This window comes from Aspergillus undulatus (genome assembly GCF_047715775.1).
Source record: "Aspergillus undulatus strain CBS 261.88 unplaced genomic scaffold BDV17scaffold_29, whole genome shotgun sequence".
Lineage (NCBI taxonomy): Eukaryota > Fungi > Ascomycota > Eurotiomycetes > Eurotiales > Aspergillaceae > Aspergillus > Aspergillus undulatus.
Window position 1 is genome coordinate 220239 of NW_027396633.1, and position 20013 is coordinate 240251.

Consider the following 20013-nt stretch of genomic DNA (forward strand, 5'->3'; position numbering starts at 1 on the left):
GATAGGCGAATGGGATGGAGACTTCAAGGAGGACAAATGATGCTAGATGGCAATCGAGTTTGCTAGTCATGTGAGCGCTGACTTGGACGCCGTTGCTTTTTCCAAGAACAATGCCTTTGTGCTTCTTGTTGAGTTTGCTGTTGCTGGCTTTGGTTCTTGTTCCCAACTATGGGTCTGTCATGGCTGCCCCTATGGGTTTGGGGCTTCCTTTTGATCTTCACATTATTGGCGACAAAATCAATTCGCTCGTATCTACGTCTGAGACAGTTTCCTGGCCCCAGAATCGCCGCGTTTTCCAAAATATGGATGATGCGGAGCACGCTGCATGGGCGAATGCATCTTGATGTCGCCGAGGCATGCAAGCAGTATGGTGAGCCCACTTTTCGGAAATAAAATATGACAGTTTCAAAGCTTATCGACTGGCAGGGCGCCTGACGCGCATCGGGCCCAATGTTCTGGTAACCAATGACCCTAAAATCATTCGCAAAATGAGTGCGGTGCGCTCCCCGTATACGCGCTCGGACTGGTACAATGCGACCGCGTTCAGCCATAAGATCAGTCATGTTTTCTGCGAGCGGGATGAGCAGCGCCATATCGAGCTTCGAAATAAGTTGGTTCCGGGGGTTGGTTCCCCGTTGTTATTTGGTTTTAGGGCTGTGCAGCTGACTGCGATGTAGTATTCTGGGAAGGAAAATGTGCACTTTGAACAAAGCATTGACGACCAACTCTTGAGTCTCTTCAAACTTATCGACGAGCGATATACGTCGTCAAATGCAGGTCTTGTTGCTGTGGACTTTGCGCGGCTCTGCCAGTTTCTCGCCCTGGACGTCATTACCGCAGTCGCATTCGGCGAGCCGATGGGGTTTGTTGAGCGCGATGAAGACCTCCACGGCTATATTGCAAGCCAAACCGCAATGCTGCCTATTTTCGAGTGGTTCTCGACGCTTCCCATACTTGAAAGAGCCATGCGCCTCCCAGGGATCAGTCAGCTAGCTATGCCCACGCCTGAAGACGGTCAAGGCGCAGGGCTGCTCATGGGGTAGGCATATTCAATACCGCTATTGAGCCAGATCTGATCGCTCTGGTTTTAGCGTTGCGAAGAAAATTGTGGCAACCCGTTACGGCCCTCATAAAAAGACTCGACAGGACATGCTAGGCTCGTTCATCCAGCACGGGCTAACTCAGGAAGAAGCAGAGCAAGAAACAGTGTTACAGATGTGAGTGACTCGCCCGATCTCAACGCTCCCCTGCTAAGATTCCTTGCAGCTTCGCTGGCTCCGATACCACAGCGACGACTATACGCACCGCTACGCTCTACATTATCACCAACCCTCCCGTACTAGGCAAACTTCAGATGGAACTTGATCAAGCAAGATATAGTGGCCACATGTCCCGTCCAATTGTCATCTACGAGGAAGCTCAAAGGCTCCCATACCTCCAAGCCTGCGTCAAAGAGAGCCTCCGAATCTGGCCACCGGTGATTGGGCTCATGCAAAAGGTCGCTCCTCCTGGCGGTGATATCCTTGATGGCCGCTTCGTTCCCGGCGGGACGCAGATTGGATATTCAGGCTGGGCTATCCATCGCGATCCTAATGTGTTTGGGGCAGATGCAGAGCTGTATCGTCCCGGTCGCTGGCTAGAGGGGAGTGAGGAGCAATTGCTGGCGATGAATCGTACGCTAGATCTCGTCTTCGGATCTGGTCGGTATGCCTGTCTGGGCAAGCAAGTTGCCCTTATCGAGATCTCGAAAGCAATCGCAGAGGTGCGTACCGTCCACCTGATTGGCCTTCTCACGCTGTCCTACTAACTGTTTTTAAGATATTCCTCAGATACGACATCATTCTCATCGATCCCTCCAGGCCGTGGCAAAGTGTCAACCGTAATGGTTTGTTCCTGCAGTCAGACTTTATGGTTCGTATTTCTCACCGGTAGGGGCATGCGTATTCGATCTCATTCTGGCATTGAATCCTTGGGGAAAAGTGAAGAGACATGGCAAAATTGGCTTCCGGAGCGGTTAGTTAACTGGGAGAATGTAAATAGCCCTACTTATTGTTGATATTACATGACTTCAATGACTACCATCTCATAACTCACCCCGGGGCACGCCAAGGCTCGCTGGCTCATCTCAAGACTCAAGCCTTTCATCTCCTCACATTCTCCCCCGCGATATATCTGGAGAAAAATGCACGTCCGAATGTAGACTGAAGAACAAACCACCATGGCCATCGATCAGCTCCCCCAGGAGTTACTAGACCAAATCGCAACCGACTTAGCCGATGACGATCTTGCGCGGCTGTCGACCGTCAACAGGTATCTAGCCGAACGCTTGGAGTGGACATTATTTAGTCGCGAGACAGTCATTCCAGATGTAAATACACGACACATTTGGGACCAGCGGCCGTCGGGCCATTTGCAGTAGTACCAAGTCACGACCTCTACTATAACCCTAGTCCGTTCATTTAAAGTTTCTGCAAAACTTGCATGCAGGAACATCAGTGACAATTAACCACAGCCAAAACATAACCGTTCAACAACGCCGTAGGAGCCATGGGGTGAGAGACAGCAAGCGGTACAAGGGTGGCAGTGACTCGCTCGTCTTTGCCGATCTGGGTCAGGATAGACTCCCTGGTCTCATCCGTTTGGCCATCCTTGATCATGGATGCCACCACATCATCCAAGAAGATACAGCCGCCCGGGCGCGTCAACTTGACAGCCCAGTTGAACTGTTCCAACTTGTCGTCAAAGTCAGCATCGATGAAGACGAGATCGAACTGACATCCTTCGTCGGCAAGTTTGGGCATAACTTCCTGCGCTGAGCCGAGATGAATGTCAACATCCAAGCCCTTCACGTTTTCCAGGGCGACTTGGCGATTCTTCGGGTCGATTTCAATGCTCGTCACCTTGGCGCCTGCTTCCGCGAAGCAGATGGCTGAGTATCCGCCCAGAGATCCGACCTCGAGAACGGACTTGGCGCCCATGAGTCGAGTGAGGATGGAGAGGTGTTGGGCAGCGAGGGGAAGAACGCTGATCGGGGGCAGGCCCTTGGCTGCCGAGTTGGTTGTTGCTTGTTCAAGCCTAGGGCTAGGGCGGAGTAAGGCGGCTTGCGCTTGGGCGTCGATGGCCGGGGCGAGGTTGAAGTTTTCGAATCTGAAGACGCGGTCCATGTTTCAGGGTGGAATAATCTTTGAAGATGCAATTCAAACGCGTTATTTAATCGGAAAGATGATGGATAGAATACGAAGTTCTGGGGCGAGGTCATTTTATGTACACAGCTCTGTGTTGGAATAAACCGACAAGTCCGCCGTTATGCCCGCGATGCTCGGCATATCCGTGAATTTCCCGTCAATATCCCGAATCCCATAGTTGAGACCGCGGATTGCGTCTCTCATTTCATGGCCTTTTGTGTTGTATCTGAATCAGGGAAAGCCCAGGTCGACGCTGGTTGAGACCCAACTGTGTAGTAGGCAGAATTCCGCCCCGTTAATCATTTCCCCCTTGTGCCCCATACAATCTGACCTTGAAAAGATTTGTATTCGGAACCCACCTCTTCTTCGATGAGCCTTCATCGCCCTGCTCATCTTCGGTCTCATCCTGGTAGATAAATAGCAACGGCAAAGGATCATTCTTCCATCTCGGCGCCCTCCTCCTCCGCGTTTTCCAGAACGTCCCCGCAAGCGCACCAGCCCCCAGCACCCACAAAAGAACCGGCAGCGCAATCCACTGCCATCGCACTGAGATGAAGATAACATTGACTTCCACCCTCCCAGGAGCAGGAGCACGCGGGCCCGGCTTAAATTGATAGTGGGGAACGTCAAAGTCGAAGTCCCGAAAGGTCTTTGATATCGCCCTTGCAACATTCTCCATGCTATAGTTGACTTTCACAGGCACCGAAAGCTGGTATGAGACTGGGCCTTCTCACCCAGCAAGATCACCGCGGTCGAGGGTCTGGAGGACGTCGCTGGATGCGTAGAGCGCCGCGTCGGGGGCTGTGGAATGTAGAATGGTACTTTAGTGACATTTTAGTTATGTTTCTCTATGCACAAAGACGAAAAGATATGTTAATTATGAAACATATGTGACGAAACCATCTTTCCTTTGCGCAGAATCGCTCTGAAAGATGAACCCGGGAGGAATATACAGTATCCTCGGTTATAAACATCACACCCACATCTGATGAGTATGAGGAACCAGCAAATCAAGCAGGCGAGACGCAGAGCCTCTCAGGTCCGTGGAGTGCAATACATCAATCTTTATCAGATATTCGATCCGCATCTTATGCGTACTGTGCTGGTCCGGTTGCGGCCCCCCTTCGTCTCTTCAATGGTCGAGCATCAATGCCGCGAGATTGTCGTAAAGAGGTCGGGTGAGCGTAAATAGCCGATGAGCAGCAATGTCCCTAGAGCCGCAGAACTCGAGCACCCTGATACAGGCGTCGGCTTTTTCGAATAGCTCTGGTATCATCTCAATCCGTTTTGAAGTATAGTGGTTCTGCAAAATGCTGAGCAGGAGCACGAGGCCTGCGTCGAGGGCCGCTTGGCTAAGGGGAGTAGGTAAAGTGTGGGTTTCATAGTTTCAACAGGAGAATTGGGGTAATCGGTAGATTCCCATTGCTACCCAACAGCGAGTCATGAGGCACCCCCGGGCGCAGAGAATCGAAATGCTTCGAGAGAGCTGAATAGCGTAGTGGGTGTACTCGGCATGGACTGACTCGAGCATATCTTCGAAAAGAGTCTCAAGACAACCCTGGCCATCTGCATCTCTGAAAGCACGCCGCTGTGATTTGATCACGCAGCAGTAGACCAGGAGATAAGTTTTCATAAACGGGACGTGCATCAGATAGAGTGTTCTTTCATGTAGCTTTGTGATTTCTGCCTCTTCCATTCTGCTCAGGACAAAAAGGCGCAACTCCGTTGGAAGAGTATGGTGCCAGTGATTGAGATATTCCGATAACATACTCGTTGAGTCCCGGGGGAATTGACCAGGTACAGCCATTTGTTTATAGACATTGGAGGCTATCAGACTCATCTTGGCCATGTGCAGTTGGATATTGCGCCTTATGGGACAGTCCCTATCCGCCGGGTTGGTCTAAAGTGTGGAGTATGCGTATCTCATACGGAAAGGACAGTCAGTATCTGGAGAGGGTCGTGAGTAGGGTTTTTGCTGACCAAACGGCGGGGTTGGGCAAGACACCGGCGAGGTCATCGACCACCATCATCCCCTCTTTGGCAAAAACATCAAAGACCGCATTCTCGTTTTACCCTCTACTCGCGGGTCATGTAGTAGAAGTTTGGTTGTCATTGAATTGCTGGTGAACAAACTCGCACCGGCCGCCCTTATCTTCCGCGATAATAAGGAGATTGCCACTACCGGCGTGATTATCGCTCGGACGCTGCTTGCCTTGTCCATACCTGTCGTTCGGGTATCACCTGTTCAGTTTGATATGCTGCGCTCGCAGAAGTACCTTTCTGTTTGCGGTGCTGAGTTTATTATTAATAATGTTTTGCCAGTCTACGAGTCTGTACTATTACTAGTACCGAATATTGATCACCATGTCTACCTTACCGAGGGGGATAAGGCAATCCTTAACGGCGAGAAAGGTATTGCTGCATCAAAAGCAATGGAGATCCTCCTGTAGTACGCCCATCTCCAGAATGCGCATTAACTCACTCCTATTTCCTGCGCATATATTGATGCTTGTATCTATACTGGCCCCGCAAGCACAATGATAGCGCAGACATTCCTCGCAGAAGGAGGACGGGTCGCTGTTCCCACGACACTAAATGCTATTTCAATTGACCAGCGCCGTTGGCGGGAACTCGGCGTCGACGAAGACTTCGCCCGCGAAACCGCAGAATGATACAAGGGTGGTGATGACCAGCGGGTTGACGAGAGATGCAAAGGTTGCGTTGGGAGCGTACGCGGCGATCGATTGTCCAATACCAGTGTACAACATCTCGTAAAACATCTAGACGGTTTGTTAGTTTGGAGCGAGGAGTCAACCAAAGAAGAGAGAACTTACTGCGACGAAGAATGTGCTGCCTGCCCACTTGGTATCATTTGGCAATCCAGCAGTCCAGTACCGACACACAAAGTACAACACACCGCAGACGACCAGGTAGGGCAGCTCAGAAACGATCAAGCCAGTGACAAATGGCACCCAGTGGTAGGTCTTACTCTTCTTCTCGCGCGTCTCATACACGTTGCGACGATCGATGAAGATAGGCTGAAGCTGGGAGATGAGTCCCGGGGCGACAAACAGGAAACTGAAGACCGTGAAGAGGCGTTGCTGGAGATCGTTGACGCTGTTACCAATCGACCAGAACGAGAAGCCGTTGTAAAGAGACAGGAGTATATGCAAGATGAGCTTGTTGTTGATGTACTCGGTGTTCCGGAACAAGGAGATGTTCATGCGGTGCGTGACAAGCTTTACCTGCTCCCACATGGGCGCTGCGAATTGATGGCCATCGTCGACAGTTCCAGGCGGTTTGGCGGCAGCATCGGCGACAAGAGTGTCAAGCTCTTGAGTGATCTTCTCGTGCTCTGGCGAGTTGAGCCAGACTTGGTTCCAGTCCTTGCCCTTAGAAAGACTTCCTGATACGACTTCAATCATGTGCTCAGCAGGGTTGGCCTCTCGAGGGCACGGTGCGCCATGATCAGCGAAGTATTTCTTGACGGTCCTTGCATGATGGCCGATATCGCCAAAGTATACGGTCTTGCCACCCTTCGTCAGTAGGAGGAGGGTGTCGAATTGGGCAAAGAGGTCGGCCGATGGCTGATGAATCGTAACGAGGACAGTTTGTCCGACTTCCGCGAGTTTGCGCAAGAAGTGTACCGTGTTGTTTGCAGCTTGGCCATCGAGGCCAGAAGTAGGTTCGTCGAGGAAGATCAAAATACTGGGCTTAGCTACGAGCTCAACACCAATTGTGAGACCTGATAAGTTGTTAGTGCCTGTCTCGACTCTGTTCGATGGATTCAGACTTACGCTTGCGCTGTTCGACAGAAAGACCGGCACCAGGGCGACCGATGAGGGTGTGCTCGAGATCTTCCAACTGTAGAAGCTTGACGATCGTGTCCACATAGCGGAGCTTCTCCTTGCGGGAAATTCCACGATTCTGACGAAGAAGAGCAGAGAATTCCAAAGCCTCGCGTACCGTGGACAATGACTCGTGGACATCCATCTGTTCGACGTAGCCAGCAGATCGTTGGAAGGACACAGGGAGCGGGCGACCATCGACTAAAACGGAGCCATGAATGGTACCATCAGTCTTGCGTTGAGCTAGAACGTCGAGCAGTGTGGTCTTTCCGGCCTGAGTCAAAATGTTAGCATATATCCATCTGTCAATCGCATTGCTAGTGCACTTACACCTGAAGACCCCATAAGAGCACCGAGCGTACCGGGCTTGACAAATCCTTGAACGTTGTCGAGAAGAAGACGATCGCCATGCGGCGTCTTGACGGTGTAAGTCAGATTCTTCCAGGTAAAGACCGATGTGTTGCTGACGAGCTGGTTGTCGATGGTTGCGTCAGACTTCTCGGAATCGGAGCCGGAGTTCTCGGATGGCTTCTCGACAGCCTGGGATTCCTCATCCGCAACCACGGCCTTAGGTACCTTCTGCTTCTCACGGGGGATGAGGAGGCCGCGACCACCTTCGCCCATCTGCTTCCACCTGGAAGTGAAGAAGATGGTCATTGCCACGAAGAAAACGTACCAGGCGCAGAGAATGCCAAAGTTGCGCCAAAGGGTGCTGTGGCTGAAGGACATGGAAGCCAGGTATTGGTCACCAGTAACGCTGGTTGCTCCAGGAGGCGCACCACGGACGCCGGTACATGCTTGTCCGCCTCCTGTTTCGGGGCTGTATCCTTCGCCATTTGGAACCAGGAATGGGCCCACACAAGGAATCACCTGGTCGTGGAACTCGTTCGCGAGCAATGCTTCGAACGCGTAGGCCATGGGGTCGATCCAAAAGAACCAAACGAACCAAGGGTGCATGTCGGGCTTGGGAATCATGTATCCTGCATATGTGAAGGCAGCGACGATGGTGAATCCAGAAGCTTTAGTTGCTGCGTCGAAATTCGGGAAAGCGGCACCGATGAACCTGAACAGCTGTGTCATAGCCAGGGCCGAGATCAAGTTGATGAGCCAGAAGATGAAGAAAGCCTGGGCGGTGTACTGGAATCCAGTCATGAAGTACAGCACAATTCCAAAGTGCGAGATTTGGAAGAGCATGATCGGGATGTCGGTAATGACCTGGGCGAAGACAAAGGCAGATGGATGATGAAGAGCGAAGTCTCGGTGTTTGGCTAAGACAGGTCGGCCGACGAACGAATCCGTAACCTCGGCGAGAGCGATGAAGGTAGGGAGAAGAAGAGTGAGCCTCCCTTGATGAACAAGCCCGCCGTGTTGTCCGGAGCATTGTAGAACAGTGAGCCCCCGATCAGCGCCTGAACGATAGTTGTGGCTTGCTTGATGAACAGAGTTTGCTTGTCGCCCCAGAGGATCTGAAATTGGCGTATGGTGGCCGTCTGCACCTGATGGAAATATCCTGCGGACTCCGCAGCTTTCTTTGGGAGGTTCTTGTGCTTGTCTTGAGCCTCCTGTTCCTTGAAGTCCGCCGTATTCTGCTGAGCTTCGGGGCTATTGGGGTAGTCGAGCTCGGCCATCATCCTTGGCTTGATGGGCGAGTTGTTATAAGCAGCGAGCAGCTCCTCTGTCGATCGAGGAAATCGGTCCTCAAAGTCTGGGGCAATTTTGCGTACAGCAGGCACCGATACGCTCGTGAGGTAATCTGACTTGTTGGCTGCAGGGTCGCATAGGAAGCCAAGATCCTCCATGTATGGCACAGCTTCATCTCGAGGTCCGTAAAAGATCTGCTTGCCGTTGTCGAGAATCAGAATCTTGTCGAACTGCTCGTAGATGCCATTACCAGCTTGGTACAGACTGGCAATTGTAGTAAGACCAAGAATATCTGTCATGGCGCGCATGGCTTTCGTCCAATCTAGCGCAGTGCTCGCGTCGAGACCACGAGTGGAGTTATCCCAGGAGAAGACGCTGCCTCTAGTCGCAAGGCATTCGAGAATGGACACTCGCTTGCGCTCGCCGCCCGAAACACCACGAATGAACTCATCTCCGACCTTGGTATCCTTTGCGTGTGTGATACCGAGAGACTTCAAGAGGAATTCTTTATATATTTGGGCGTACTCCTCCTTGTTCTTGATGTCCGTTGGCAGGTGGAAGGGCACCTTCAAACGTGTGGGAAGTCAATGGTGTCACCAACTGAAAGAGCTGGAAAGAAGATCTCCTCTTCTGTGTTCATGATGATCTGACCACGATATTGTTTGGCTTTTTGACTGGTCATGGAACCGAACGAGACGTCGCCAGTAATTTCTGCGAAGCCATTTCTGTGGTTTGATAGAACGCTAAGCAGTGTTGTGCATCCGGCTCCTGGATTTCCAAGAACAAGCAACATCTCACCGGGTTTGACACATCCAGAAGAGTTGTCGATAATAGTCTTCAGGGGTGGGCTCTTACTGCCCTTCCCGAATGGGTTGAATTGAGAGAGAACATTCTCGTTGTAAAGCGCATCACTGCTGATGCCCTTTACTGTGAGGTTCTGCCATGTCACGCCCAGCTTCTTCGATTTCCCACCGTTAGTCTCGTTACGTTGTCGTATTTGTAGTATATCTGGAGTGATGGGCCATTGTGAGATGTCTCGGGGTTCGGTCTTTTGGCCGGATTCGTCATCTGATTGCTCCGCGCTGGAGTTGACGATAGGGTCCGCCATTGGGAAGGGAGATCGTCCGGAGGGCTTTCCGAGCGAACTCGCCTGGTACATCGCTTTCTCGGGGTCGCGATTGACCTCCATGTTGTAGTTCTTCAGTTTCGCTAATTTGCCAGACTTTGACAGCAGAAGAACTTCGATGGGAAAAAATGCTGGAGATCAGACGATTGGAGTTGCCGCTGGGAGAGTAGCAACATCACGCACAAGATATAAGAACAATAAAGTAATGAGATATATGACCATAACTTAACTTCTGATTAATAATCCGACTCAAGGCCCGGAGCCCGAAGAAGCCCTCTGTCTCATCCTTTATTAATGTGCTGAACGAAGAGCATGGGGCATCTTTCGACGGATGGGGTGATTAGTGAACATCTCGTGCATTAAGCTTTTCCTAACAGTCAGTTCAACCGTCTTTGTTGAATCATCAGGCATGTCCACTCGGAGTGATTACTATACATTCCTAGCTCTAGTTAAGTTAACTAACTCACTAACTCATTACGAGAGTAGATGCAATGACTAGCCAGGCTTGATTGCTGGAGCCCCCTGCCCCATTTGGGCGGGTCCAACCTTATAATCCCACAGTTGATCCGACTAATCAATCACATTCATTGCGAGCTACGATCGTCGAACGACTATAAATTAATTCAGTGCGTTAATGAAGATCGACTGAACCCACTTATGCTCAATGGTCATACTCATCTTTCTCCCATGGGAATTTCTTTGTCTGATCCCAAGTTAAGTTATTAACTAACCTGTCGGCTTGATTATTAATTTGTCACCGCCACTAACTACTACTCCCTTCCCGGTCAGACATTGGACCTTGGCGTCGAAATGTTTAGATATATTTTCGGGTGGCGCAGCATTAAAGTTGATGTCATCAGTCAAAACCTTATCTTTTTAGTCCCCGGCTGCGTCTCCACTACTCATAACGTCCTGACTCTGCATGGCAGATTTGAGCGAGTGTGGGTTGCTGTGGTCAGCCCCAATGACAGTTAAGCCTTCAGGGAAAAAATGTCGGGAAAGAATGGTGACTAGAAAGGGTGAGCAGCGTAATTCTTGGACGACGGTGGGCCCAAGATTTCCGCCTGGGCCAATCCCATGCCACTGTAGAAACCTCCACTTTTCTCAAGAGCTCTCTCTCGGTATGATGAATAAACAAGTAGAGACTGATTAGCTTTCGACCCAACACCTGACTATTGGTTCGCGGTCGGAGCTTGAGGTTATCCCATCGACAATGATTTCTAATCACAGCGTAAAGACACTCAATTAGGGGTGAAGAGAGGCATAAGTAGAACAGACGCCGTGCACCCAGTATCATTTACTTCCCTGTGCAGTCAATCGTTTCTGGTCACTCTGTACTATTCCTAATTTTTACCCCTGTTTATCACAGTCACGCCAGAGCGAGCACCTCTAACTTCCTCCGACTCCGTCACCACCCCATAGCCATGACGACTCCTACCAACATTGATCCCAAGGACAGTCAAGCACATTTTGCCAAATATCAGGGCGACAAGTATGTTGAGGGCTGGGCCTCCCTCTGGGACAAAGGTGATAATCTGCCCTGGGATCGTGGCTTCCCCAACCCCGCGCTAGAAGACACCCTGGTCCAGCGAGCTGGCACCATTGGCGGGCCCATCGCCCAGGACGGTGAGAGGCGGAAGGCCCTGGTGCCGGGCTGTGGACGTGGAGTCGACGTGCTCTTATTCGCGAGCCTTGGGTATGATGCCTATGGCCTGGAGTGCAGCGCCGCGGCTGTCGAAGCGTGCAAGAAGGAGGAGAAGGAGAACCATAGCCGGTACCGCGTGCGAGATGAGAAAGTTGGGAAAGGGAAGGTCACTTTCGTCCAGGGGGATTTCTTTGATGATACCTGGTTGAAAGAAATTGGAGTACCTCGAAACGCATTTGATGTCATTTATAATTACACAGTATGTACACTCAATGCCGCTGTCGGGCTCCGTCATTGCTATTATTTTCTCTCCACTTGTATTCTGCGTCCTACAGAGGGACTTGCAAGATGCTTCACTCTGTCTTTAGAATTTTGATGTGCCATTTTCGACCCACCCTGGATCCTTCTGGTCTTTCTGGACTTTCCTCTAACAACCATCTAGTTTTTTTGTGCTCTAAACCCAGAGCTCCGTCCTAAATGGGCTCTCCGACACACCGAGCTCCTTGCTTCCTTACCTGCAGGCAATCTGATCTGTCTGGAATCTCCTCGTCATAAGGACCCCTTGGCCCCCGGCCCTCCATTTGCCTCTCCCTCCGAGGCCTACATGGAGCATCTGAGCCACCCCGGTGAGAAGATCTCCTACAACGATAAGGGTCTTGTCGATGCGGACCCGTTGCGAGAGCCCAGCAAGGCGGGCCTGGAGAGAGTGGCGTACTGGCAGCCAGAGCGCACGCACACTGTGGGCAAGGATAAGAATGGGGTGATCCATGACAGAGTCTCTATTTGGCGTCGACGTGACTAGAAATGTGCCTGCATATTTGTGTGACCCAAAAAGGGAGAAAATGTAAATGGAAAATATAGGTGATTTTGGAGTCCGGCCCTGGATTTCAAGGGCCGGGGTGCAAAAGGCGCTTTTTTAAAGAAATTTCGCGGACATGGGGAACATATGCACTGGAAGGATTTCCTCAACTCCACAGCGGGATCCTGCTTGTAATCGTCGCATCATGCAAAGTAAGCGGAGATTATATCTATTGAAGACAAGTATTGTTATTATACATAATTCATGGTTTTCGTACACAGCGTTAAACGCTCAAGGATCATCCATCAAGAGTTGCAAGGCGAACGGCTTTTTCAACATCGCGCTTTCGGAACGCTGGTCCGCGACCGAGACAGATAGGGCCGAGGGAAAGATCTACGACAAGGTCAGTAGATGCATGGAAAAGACGACACAAAGAACCATCGATCTCGGCACTACTCACATTTAGTGAAGCTCGCGGCGTTGAGCTGCGGAGCCGAATTGAACCGGGGACTGGAGAGCGGCGAGCTCGGGTCCTGAATACGAATCCCTCGCTGCTGTAGCAGCCTTTGCACACCACTCGCATCCATCCACTCATCAGCACCCGATTCATTGACAATTTGCCACGTTCGAGAGGAAACGGTGAGTTGTTCAGGAGAGTAGCTGCTCCTCCTTGAACTGAGAACTTTTGTACTCAACTCGACCGTGTCCCCCATTTCGTCGTGCATGTTGGCGAAGAATCCGAAGATGAAGCGGTCGCGCTCGTCGATGGTCAATCGTTTGCCGAAGATTGCTTTGACCCTTGGATCGTCTGCAGATGATCTTGTTAATAGATAGTAACCAGTCTCGCAGCATTGTCGGACCAGACGGTGTGAGAGCGTCCAGCGCCCTTGCTTTAAGAGGCTGTCGGGCGATACTATGGTCGGGAAATTCAAGGTGGGACTAGGGGTGGATGAGAAGGGGATATTCGGAGACGACGAGACTATTCCGAACGGTAGAATTGCTTGTTCTTGGAAGGGTGGCGTGGGGGGTAGTTGTGACAGTCCAGGCCATTGAGTCGCGAGGTCCGACGAGGACTGGAAAGCGTCACCGATTATTGGCCATGAATCAAGTTGCGTTATGAGCGGATTGTGATTTGAGATTATATCTTGTGTATCGCTGAGCGTGGGAGACGTCGATCGCGATACGTCCGCCGGGGCTGCAGGTGCTTGTTCGGCCTCGTCGCAGCCACTTTTGGCAAGCGACACGCATTGCTGTGTAATTTTTTGCAGAGCAGCTGTGACACGAGGCTGATTTTGGAGAATCCCAGCCTCTAACAGAAGATCACTAAAGGAAAGGAACGACCCGCTGAGCTCTTCGATGCCCGACTCGAGTTCCTGTACGCGAGATTGCAGATTGACGATCGTGGTATCTTTTCTCTTGCGATATACTTGCTGCGCAACGCGAAGCTGCTTTCGACGTCTCTGGATTCCTTGAGTCAGTTCCAACTTGCTCTGTAGTTGTTCGGGATGTACCCACCTCGGGACCTTGCTGATTGTCCGTCCCAGCTCGTGGCCGGCCTCTCTTGCGAGGAGCGGGCGCGTCAGTCATTGCTTCGACTATCGTGTATTGCTTTTGAGGCCTTTTCTTTATCTTGAAGACATGCAGTGATGTAACGGATCATCTGAGAACGCGAAAAGGACGTGACGGCGTTGCTTTACTCATCGGGTTGGGGCGTCCGGACTGTTGAATAATCGAAAATTGGGTGGGTCGCCACAATTGGCCCGAACTGCGCGCAAAGTTTATGGCTTTGAAATTGGCTGTAGTCGGAGATAACGGGCTCCCATGCTCCGTCCAAACGTCATCAACTCATCAAGAAGACCGAGCGCGCCGCAACGAGGAATATAAATCGAATCATCGACCTCAGCTTAATCCATAATTCTCCATCTTTAACGCTCCGAAATACCTTCATCCGCAGCGTACAGCGTACAGCTCTCGCAACATGTCTTCATTCACTCAGCCGATGCCAGTAGTTGGCTGCGGCAGAATACCCGCGATGGGGAAATCAATCTCCCAGCACCTGCTGCCTGAATATGAAGGTTCTTGATATACATTCTGAAATAAACAAAGTATGGTGCTAATGCTCGTCAGTCATCCACTTCATCCTGTCATATGAGGCTGCAGAGGCTGAGCTCCCGCATCTGCTTGCAGGTCGCGATCCTCAGTCTCGGAGCCCCAATGAGACCGGAACCCACGATAACAGCCGGCCTCCTCGCGCGGTAATCTTCGGTCGCGGCTATGAGCCTCAGCAGGTTGAAGAGCTTAAGAAGAAATTCGCGGGTGTTGCTAAAGAACCCGTCGCTTGGGTGAGGGGGAACCCAGCGGATTTGCCTGCTGGGGCCGCTGGGCCTGACTATGCTCAGAATATCGTGGCGGATATGAAGAAGGTGCTTAAAAAATGGAGGGACGGGGGAGGAAAAGATGAGGAGATTTTGGTGTACTAGTTGCTTTGTCGGGGAGAGATTATCTGATGCCTTGCTTTTTGCCAGTTCGAATCTCACAAACACAAATTCAAGGGCCGATATCAAGGATATTTGTAAATGGTCTTGGACTTCGCTAGTTGGTTCCCTGGGCTTCGATCTTTTGGCGGTCGATGTACTTCTTCTGGTCGAGGCATAGAATGAGAATAGGAGATTGAGCATCCAAATGTTTACACCAAAATCCATACATTAAAGCTGATGTTTCATCCGCGACATGGGAAGTGCCATCCGTTGTTCACTTTCTCCTTCGCTAGTTCAAGTGAATAATTCCACTTCCCGGAGTATCGTATTTATTCCTGAACTATATTTGTGAATAGCTGGGGGAAGGAAGGATGTAAATTAATAGATTTGTGCAGAATAGTGACAGCAACATCGAGACTGGACCTGGCCGAAATGCCCATGTGCATGGCGTTTGTTGATTGGACGCTCCAAAGTCCTCGTATCTTACACTAGATACGTATCAACTATCTCAAAGCAGGTCATCGCCAGATTGCATTTCGCACGCAAATGTATCCAGGTTAGGGACCAGTCAAGCTTCATTTTAGAGATCAGAAGGTTTGTTTACTACTCTAGAAACTTTCACTATATATAAACAAGTATATCATATAGACAATGGCTGACATAGGAGTCATTTGCTGGATCACCATTTCAAGTGAGGGTTGACTTCTTGCGCTAGCCTAAGCCGAGTAGCGCCTCCCACCACGGTCCCATGGAAAATTTCTGCATGATTCAGAAGCTCAGACTTCTGTTGCAATGGCTTCCCATCACAGACTGCACAAGTCACCCCTTTGACCGGCCAGGAAAGGTTGACATGTTTCCGTAGGAAGTGTCTCGTGAGTGAGCCAGGCGTCGAATGCTTCAAAAGGCGGTCTTTCAAAGGGAGGTCAGGGTTCCCTAAGCAGAGAAAGCAGGTCTGAGGCCGTTGCTTTGGAGAATCGATACGCACGGATTCCATCGCTTGGCGCAGGGCATTCTCAGTCTGATCCTCGACAGAGGTTTGATAACGCTTGGCGACAGGAACAGGTTCATCATCGTCCGGCACTGGTCGCCGCCGCGATTGAGTTGTTTGACGGGTAGGCCGGCCTTCTTCCACGCCGCAGAAAGCAGTGACGGTGTTGATCGCGTGGATCCGGCGCTTATATTCTGCATCCAGGGTGGTCCCCGGCAGAGTGAGTATAGCGTCAATCATCAGCATCTGTTGCGGGGGCATGAACCCCTTCCGCTCGAGAGCGCCCATCACTTTGGTATCAACCAGCTTTCCAGCCAGCTGCCGTTCTAGGTCAATAACAGGCTGTTCCTTTCTATAGCGTTTTAGATTCTCCCGGATCCGTCGGTTTCGCTGTCGTTGCTTCTCATTCCTCAATTCGCGAACCGATTGGTTGTACTTTCGCTTGGCTTCGACGACGCGATCCTGGAAGAGTTCTAGTTTCTCTTGTTGACGAAGACGGCCAGTGGAAATCTTGTCGCTAAGGTAACCAGACGAGGCTCGCCAGGCTAGCGTAGCACGTTTCAACTTCGTCTCTCAGTTCTTCCACTTTTCCTTCCGCTCCACAACGGCCTGCTGCCGTTTACGAATTTCCGGAAGCTGGTTGAGAGACTTCGATTCATCGGTTGAAAGCCAATAGGGCCGGTCCGGGTCGATCGATGCGCTTAACGAGCAGGCAAACCGTACCAGTGGGGTCTGAGAACCGGTCTTGCGGATTATGCCTTGAACGTCCATATCGACATCTACCTCATAATGGCGGATGAATGTGCGGATATCTGCATGCTGTAGGATGACATTTTGTAAGGCATCGGAGACTTCTTCTATTCGCCATGTTAACACCATTCCTGGCAAAAGACCCCAGCGATACGTACCACTGCTATTGAAAGCTTTTGCTCCAGCGTACCGAAGAATGTACGGCTTGGTGATATCGTCAAAGCCAGTAATCTGGCCAGCGCGGCGCATACGCGATCGTACCGTTGATGCCAGCAACTTTATCTCTAATGCGACCCGAAAACCTGTTGCCTCACGAATCGTTTGACAGAACACGTATTTGTCGAGGAGTTCGTCTTTTAGCTTCAGCTGCTGCTGCCCTAGACCATCCAGCACTTCGAGGCTGTAGAGTTTTTCTGGGCTATCTAGCACTGGTCCGGTCGTAGTGATCGACTTGAAGCCTTTGATATGAAAAAGCATACCCAGGAGAAAAACGTGTGGGCTGAGAGCTAAGGTAGGATCGAAAATGATCTCTGGAATCTTGAACTCGTTCCTGTTCCATAAAGTATCAGTCAGCAGCTTTGGCGTGTCCAATATTAAATACGTACGGCGCCTTCTTTCCAAGGAACTTCTTTGTAAACTCCGGCCTTAGAAAAACAAATAGCCTAGGGCGTCCGCCCTCCGGGTCTCGGATAAGAGTCAACATAATATCGCTGTAGCGAAGCTCAAGAAGCGCCTCTGGACGACTCGCTGTGATGGCGGCGAGTTGGCAAAAGAAGAGAAGCTGAATACGTTACCACCCGCACTCAAATATCATCTCAGTGGTGGTTAAGACAACCCGTGCGAACTCGGCAACATCTTCAATAAACATATTCTTCTTCGGCCGCTGAGTGAGTTCTAAGCCTTTCTGCTCGGCCACACTAGCAATAACCTATGACTAGCTGTCAGTACTCCCCATCAGACCGAAGTGGAGATATGGCCTGCTCACATCCTGAACCTTGAGCTGTATCTCCTTACACAACCCTGTCACTGTCTCCTGTTTGAGGATAAGATACTACTACTTCCAGAATAAGACAAGGGAGCTCTTGTATCTAATCCCTGGGCTATATTTTCTTTTCTTGCCATGCTAAATATTATACTACTATAAGAAAAACCTGTAAAGGAAGTAAATAGTCTTATCTAAGTCTAATATCTACTGCTAGTACTGGTTTAGGTCCAAACCTATATATTAGTAGTACTTATCAGGGAGGTACCAGTTAGTCTCTATAGTATAATATTTTAAGAGAGAATAGTATAGTTACCTATTCTAGTAAACACGGGTCTTATCTAATTTCTCCTGTATAGTATTACTATACTACTTCTACTAAAGCTAAGAGATATCTAAATTCTCTACTTTAGCTAGATAATATTCTAGAGATAACTAGCCCTAGTTATTAAAGGACTTATCTTCCTGATTATTATTATTATCAGATTCCTTGCTGTCTTCCAGGTTACTGTTAAAGTTACTAATAGACCTGTTATCCGAGAATATCCTGCTAATAGTAGAGTTAGTATTACTCTTGACCTAACCTTCACGCCTGTTTACTCTAGCTAGTCGGGCGTGAGATATTATTATCAAGACAAGAAATCAGAAAGGAAAGATTAAATAAATAGATAAAATAAAGAATATCACGGTTTAAGATAATAGGGAGGTAAAAGATTAGATAAGAGACAATAGGTAATACTAGAGGGAGGATAGTAGGAGAAAAGGTTATAATTAGTATAATAAATAGGATTCTAAAATAGAGAGTATAGTAGTCTTCAGGGGAGCTAAAAATAGCTCCTTTCCTTAGCAAGAGGGCCCGGGTTAGTAATATTGAATATACTCAGTAGCTATATACTAGTATTGGACAAAAAACCGTGGTATTGCGTGCACTGAAGTAACCGCGGCCGTGGGTATTTGCACACGTGATGCCAAGGCGGGGACTGGGGAGAGAGCCTCGTAAAACGGCGTCAAATGCGGCCGAAAATGGCCACCTGCTAACCGTCACATCGTTATATTGAGTTAGATTCGGGTGGAGGTGCGTCACTCGCTTACATGCGTCACTCGCTTACATGCGTCACTCGCTTACCGAATACGTTACGTCGAAACAGGCCTTAGTCATAACGGGAAGTGCTTCAAGTATCAAAGTTAGCCACATCCCACTCATCGGCGAGCCAAAGATTGCGGATAACTCATAGTTGTTCTTTTTAGAGATCTACTCCGTATATACTTTACATGGGGCCATTCCCTTTATGTAGGTGGTTGACCAGGAGCTGTTCTAGCGCGACATGGAAGCTGGTGATCCGAGTTCAGAGCTTTGTAGCCCTGTCCTCGTGAGTAGTATTCTAGCAATTGCCAGTGTAAGTCTCTCAAGTTCTCTCTTTCAATCGGCTGCTAAGGCTTTCTGACTGTAACGAGACATATTCGACTCATAGTGGCCGGTGATATGACCTCTCGAGGTCAAGATTTTTGTCGAGGCAGAGGCCTGTTGGAAAGCCGAAGGTCGGCCTTCTTTAGCAGATATTCAAGATTTGACGTTAATGAGCCACATGTGAGATGAATTATAATACTGTGTCGAGTATATATCAAAGTCCAGCAGCAGCTAATCAACTGCAGCCCGAAACTCCGAGGAAAGGACAATGTTGGCTGGCTTTATCTCAGACAAGCCGTACAACTCGGACAAGACATTGGCCTTTTCAGCCTATCGAGCTCTAGATCTAACAATTGGGATCAAATACCTGAACATATCACGCATGCTGATGCACGGACTGCTTGGAGTATCTCTATCCTGTGCTCGTATGTGCTGAAAGTTCCAGAAGTATCCTGTTTATTTACCCCCTTTTTGCAGGCAGCTATTACTAGAGACTTGCAAGATAATTAACCTTAGTATTCCTAGACTATTACTTAATAGAATAGATAGACTCAGGAAAGACAGGTATTGGATCCCGCACTACTCTTCTTCGAGCGAGGTATATTACCTTAGGAAGCCGGATCGTCTTCACAATGTGATGGCCGCACCAGCGGGCTTGGCCGATGGGCCAAGTATCTTCCTAATCCTAGAAACTTCACGTGAGTCCCTGCAATGATTGAGTTACTGTTCCCTATCCACCACGTATAACCAGTATGAAGACTAGTCACGTTCCAAAGGTTCAGCTCAAGGAAGAATGGAAGGCCAGAATATAGTACGTGTACAAAGTCCTGTAGATTCAAGTACAAACAAGTTGTTGCTGTCAAAGGTGTAACTGAGTAACAGTATAGTATTGATCACGAAGTACAAAGTAAGCTGAGTAGAGTAATAAAGAAGGTTCGCTGCCCGCGGGGCGGGGACCTAGATGGCTAGCGGTGTAGGCCCAGATGTTGGCCACCTGGTCTGTAGGCCTTGTCACGCAGCACTGAGTACGCCACCTTAGTCCTTTGGTTCTTCATCTAACATCGAACGCCAATTCTCAAATTCAGCTTTATTCATCCATTGTGGTAGTTGCGCGGAGCGTTTCGCTTAGCAGCCTGCATCATTCTTATTATAGATAGGCTGTCA

General features: G+C 49.7%; 9 protein-coding genes across 9 annotated transcripts; 3 read left to right on the plus strand and 6 right to left on the minus strand.

Annotated features, from left to right (window-relative positions):
• Window positions 1–168: 168 nt before the first annotated feature.
• BDV17DRAFT_298770 (cytochrome P450) lies at window positions 169–2042 on the plus strand (the record flags this gene model as incomplete). The annotated part of the gene is made up of 6 exons (XM_073763759.1): window positions 169–370; window positions 427–623; window positions 678–1039; window positions 1092–1217; window positions 1267–1762; window positions 1819–2042. 6 exons carry the CDS (start codon window positions 169–171, stop codon window positions 1930–1932), a joined length of 1497 nt encoding a protein of 498 aa, XP_073614872.1. The 3' UTR covers window positions 1933–2042.
• Window positions 2043–2492: 450 nt separating this feature from the next.
• Window positions 2493–3164, minus strand: BDV17DRAFT_292058 (O-methyltransferase; the record flags this gene model as incomplete). Its single annotated transcript, XM_073762283.1, has 1 exon — window positions 2493–3164. One exon carries the CDS (start codon window positions 3162–3164, stop codon window positions 2493–2495), a length of 672 nt encoding a protein of 223 aa, XP_073614873.1.
• A 96-nt stretch (window positions 3165–3260) lies between these two features.
• Window positions 3261–3864, minus strand: BDV17DRAFT_292059 (uncharacterized protein; the record flags this gene model as incomplete). Its single annotated transcript, XM_073762284.1, has 2 exons — window positions 3261–3411; window positions 3509–3864. 2 exons carry the CDS (start codon window positions 3862–3864, stop codon window positions 3261–3263), a joined length of 507 nt encoding a protein of 168 aa, XP_073614874.1.
• A 610-nt stretch (window positions 3865–4474) lies between these two features.
• On the minus strand, window positions 4475–5320 carry BDV17DRAFT_104218 (uncharacterized protein). Its single transcript, XM_073753728.1, has 2 exons — window positions 5166–5320; window positions 4475–5107 (listed from the first exon to the last, which is right to left on the minus strand). Exon 2 carries the CDS (start codon window positions 5032–5034, stop codon window positions 4573–4575), a length of 462 nt encoding a protein of 153 aa, XP_073614875.1. The 5' UTR covers window positions 5035–5107; window positions 5166–5320; the 3' UTR covers window positions 4475–4572.
• A 468-nt stretch (window positions 5321–5788) lies between these two features.
• Window positions 5789–9863, minus strand: BDV17DRAFT_292060 (ABC-2 type transporter-domain-containing protein; the record flags this gene model as incomplete). The annotated part of the gene is made up of 6 exons (XM_073762285.1): window positions 5789–5965; window positions 6020–6930; window positions 6983–7307; window positions 7364–8301; window positions 8325–9240; window positions 9276–9863. 6 exons carry the CDS (start codon window positions 9861–9863, stop codon window positions 5789–5791), a joined length of 3855 nt encoding a protein of 1284 aa, XP_073614876.1.
• A 1361-nt stretch (window positions 9864–11224) lies between these two features.
• BDV17DRAFT_298773 (thiol methyltransferase) lies at window positions 11225–12801 on the plus strand (the record flags this gene model as incomplete). The annotated part of the gene is made up of 2 exons (XM_073763760.1): window positions 11225–11704; window positions 11888–12801. The coding sequence occupies 2 exons, from the start codon at window positions 11225–11227 to the stop codon at window positions 12245–12247; spliced, it is 840 nt and encodes a 279-aa protein (XP_073614877.1). The 3' UTR covers window positions 12248–12801.
• On the minus strand, window positions 12543–13831 carry BDV17DRAFT_292062 (bZIP transcription factor; the record flags this gene model as incomplete). Its single annotated transcript, XM_073762286.1, has 3 exons — window positions 12543–12637; window positions 12705–13704; window positions 13760–13831. The coding sequence occupies 3 exons, from the start codon at window positions 13829–13831 to the stop codon at window positions 12543–12545; spliced, it is 1167 nt and encodes a 388-aa protein (XP_073614878.1).
• Window positions 13832–14084: 253 nt separating this feature from the next.
• On the plus strand, window positions 14085–14959 carry BDV17DRAFT_104236 (uncharacterized protein). The gene is made up of 2 exons (XM_073753729.1): window positions 14085–14319; window positions 14372–14959. Exons 1-2 carry the CDS (start codon window positions 14223–14225, stop codon window positions 14722–14724), a joined length of 450 nt encoding a protein of 149 aa, XP_073614879.1. The 5' UTR covers window positions 14085–14222; the 3' UTR covers window positions 14725–14959.
• A 441-nt stretch (window positions 14960–15400) lies between these two features.
• On the minus strand, window positions 15401–18600 carry BDV17DRAFT_292064 (DUF3435 domain-containing protein; the record flags this gene model as incomplete). The annotated part of the gene is made up of 7 exons (XM_073762287.1): window positions 15401–16226; window positions 16296–16566; window positions 16618–17009; window positions 17065–17240; window positions 17295–17387; window positions 17445–17492; window positions 18568–18600. The coding sequence occupies 7 exons, from the start codon at window positions 18598–18600 to the stop codon at window positions 15401–15403; spliced, it is 1839 nt and encodes a 612-aa protein (XP_073614880.1).
• Between the last annotated feature and the right edge of the window lie 1413 nt (window positions 18601–20013).

Coding starts and splice junctions, on each gene's coding strand:
- BDV17DRAFT_104218 (XM_073753728.1), bottom strand. CDS start 5,034: ATGGCCAAGATGAGTCTGATAGCCTCCAATGTCTATAAACAAATGGCT.
- BDV17DRAFT_104236 (XM_073753729.1), top strand. CDS start 14,223: ATGTCTTCATTCACTCAGCCGATGCCAGTAGTTGGCTGCGGCAGAATA. Junction 14,320..14,371: donor CCTGCTGCCTGAATATGAAG/GTTCTTGATATA, acceptor AATGCTCGTCAG/TCATCCACTTCATCCTGTCA.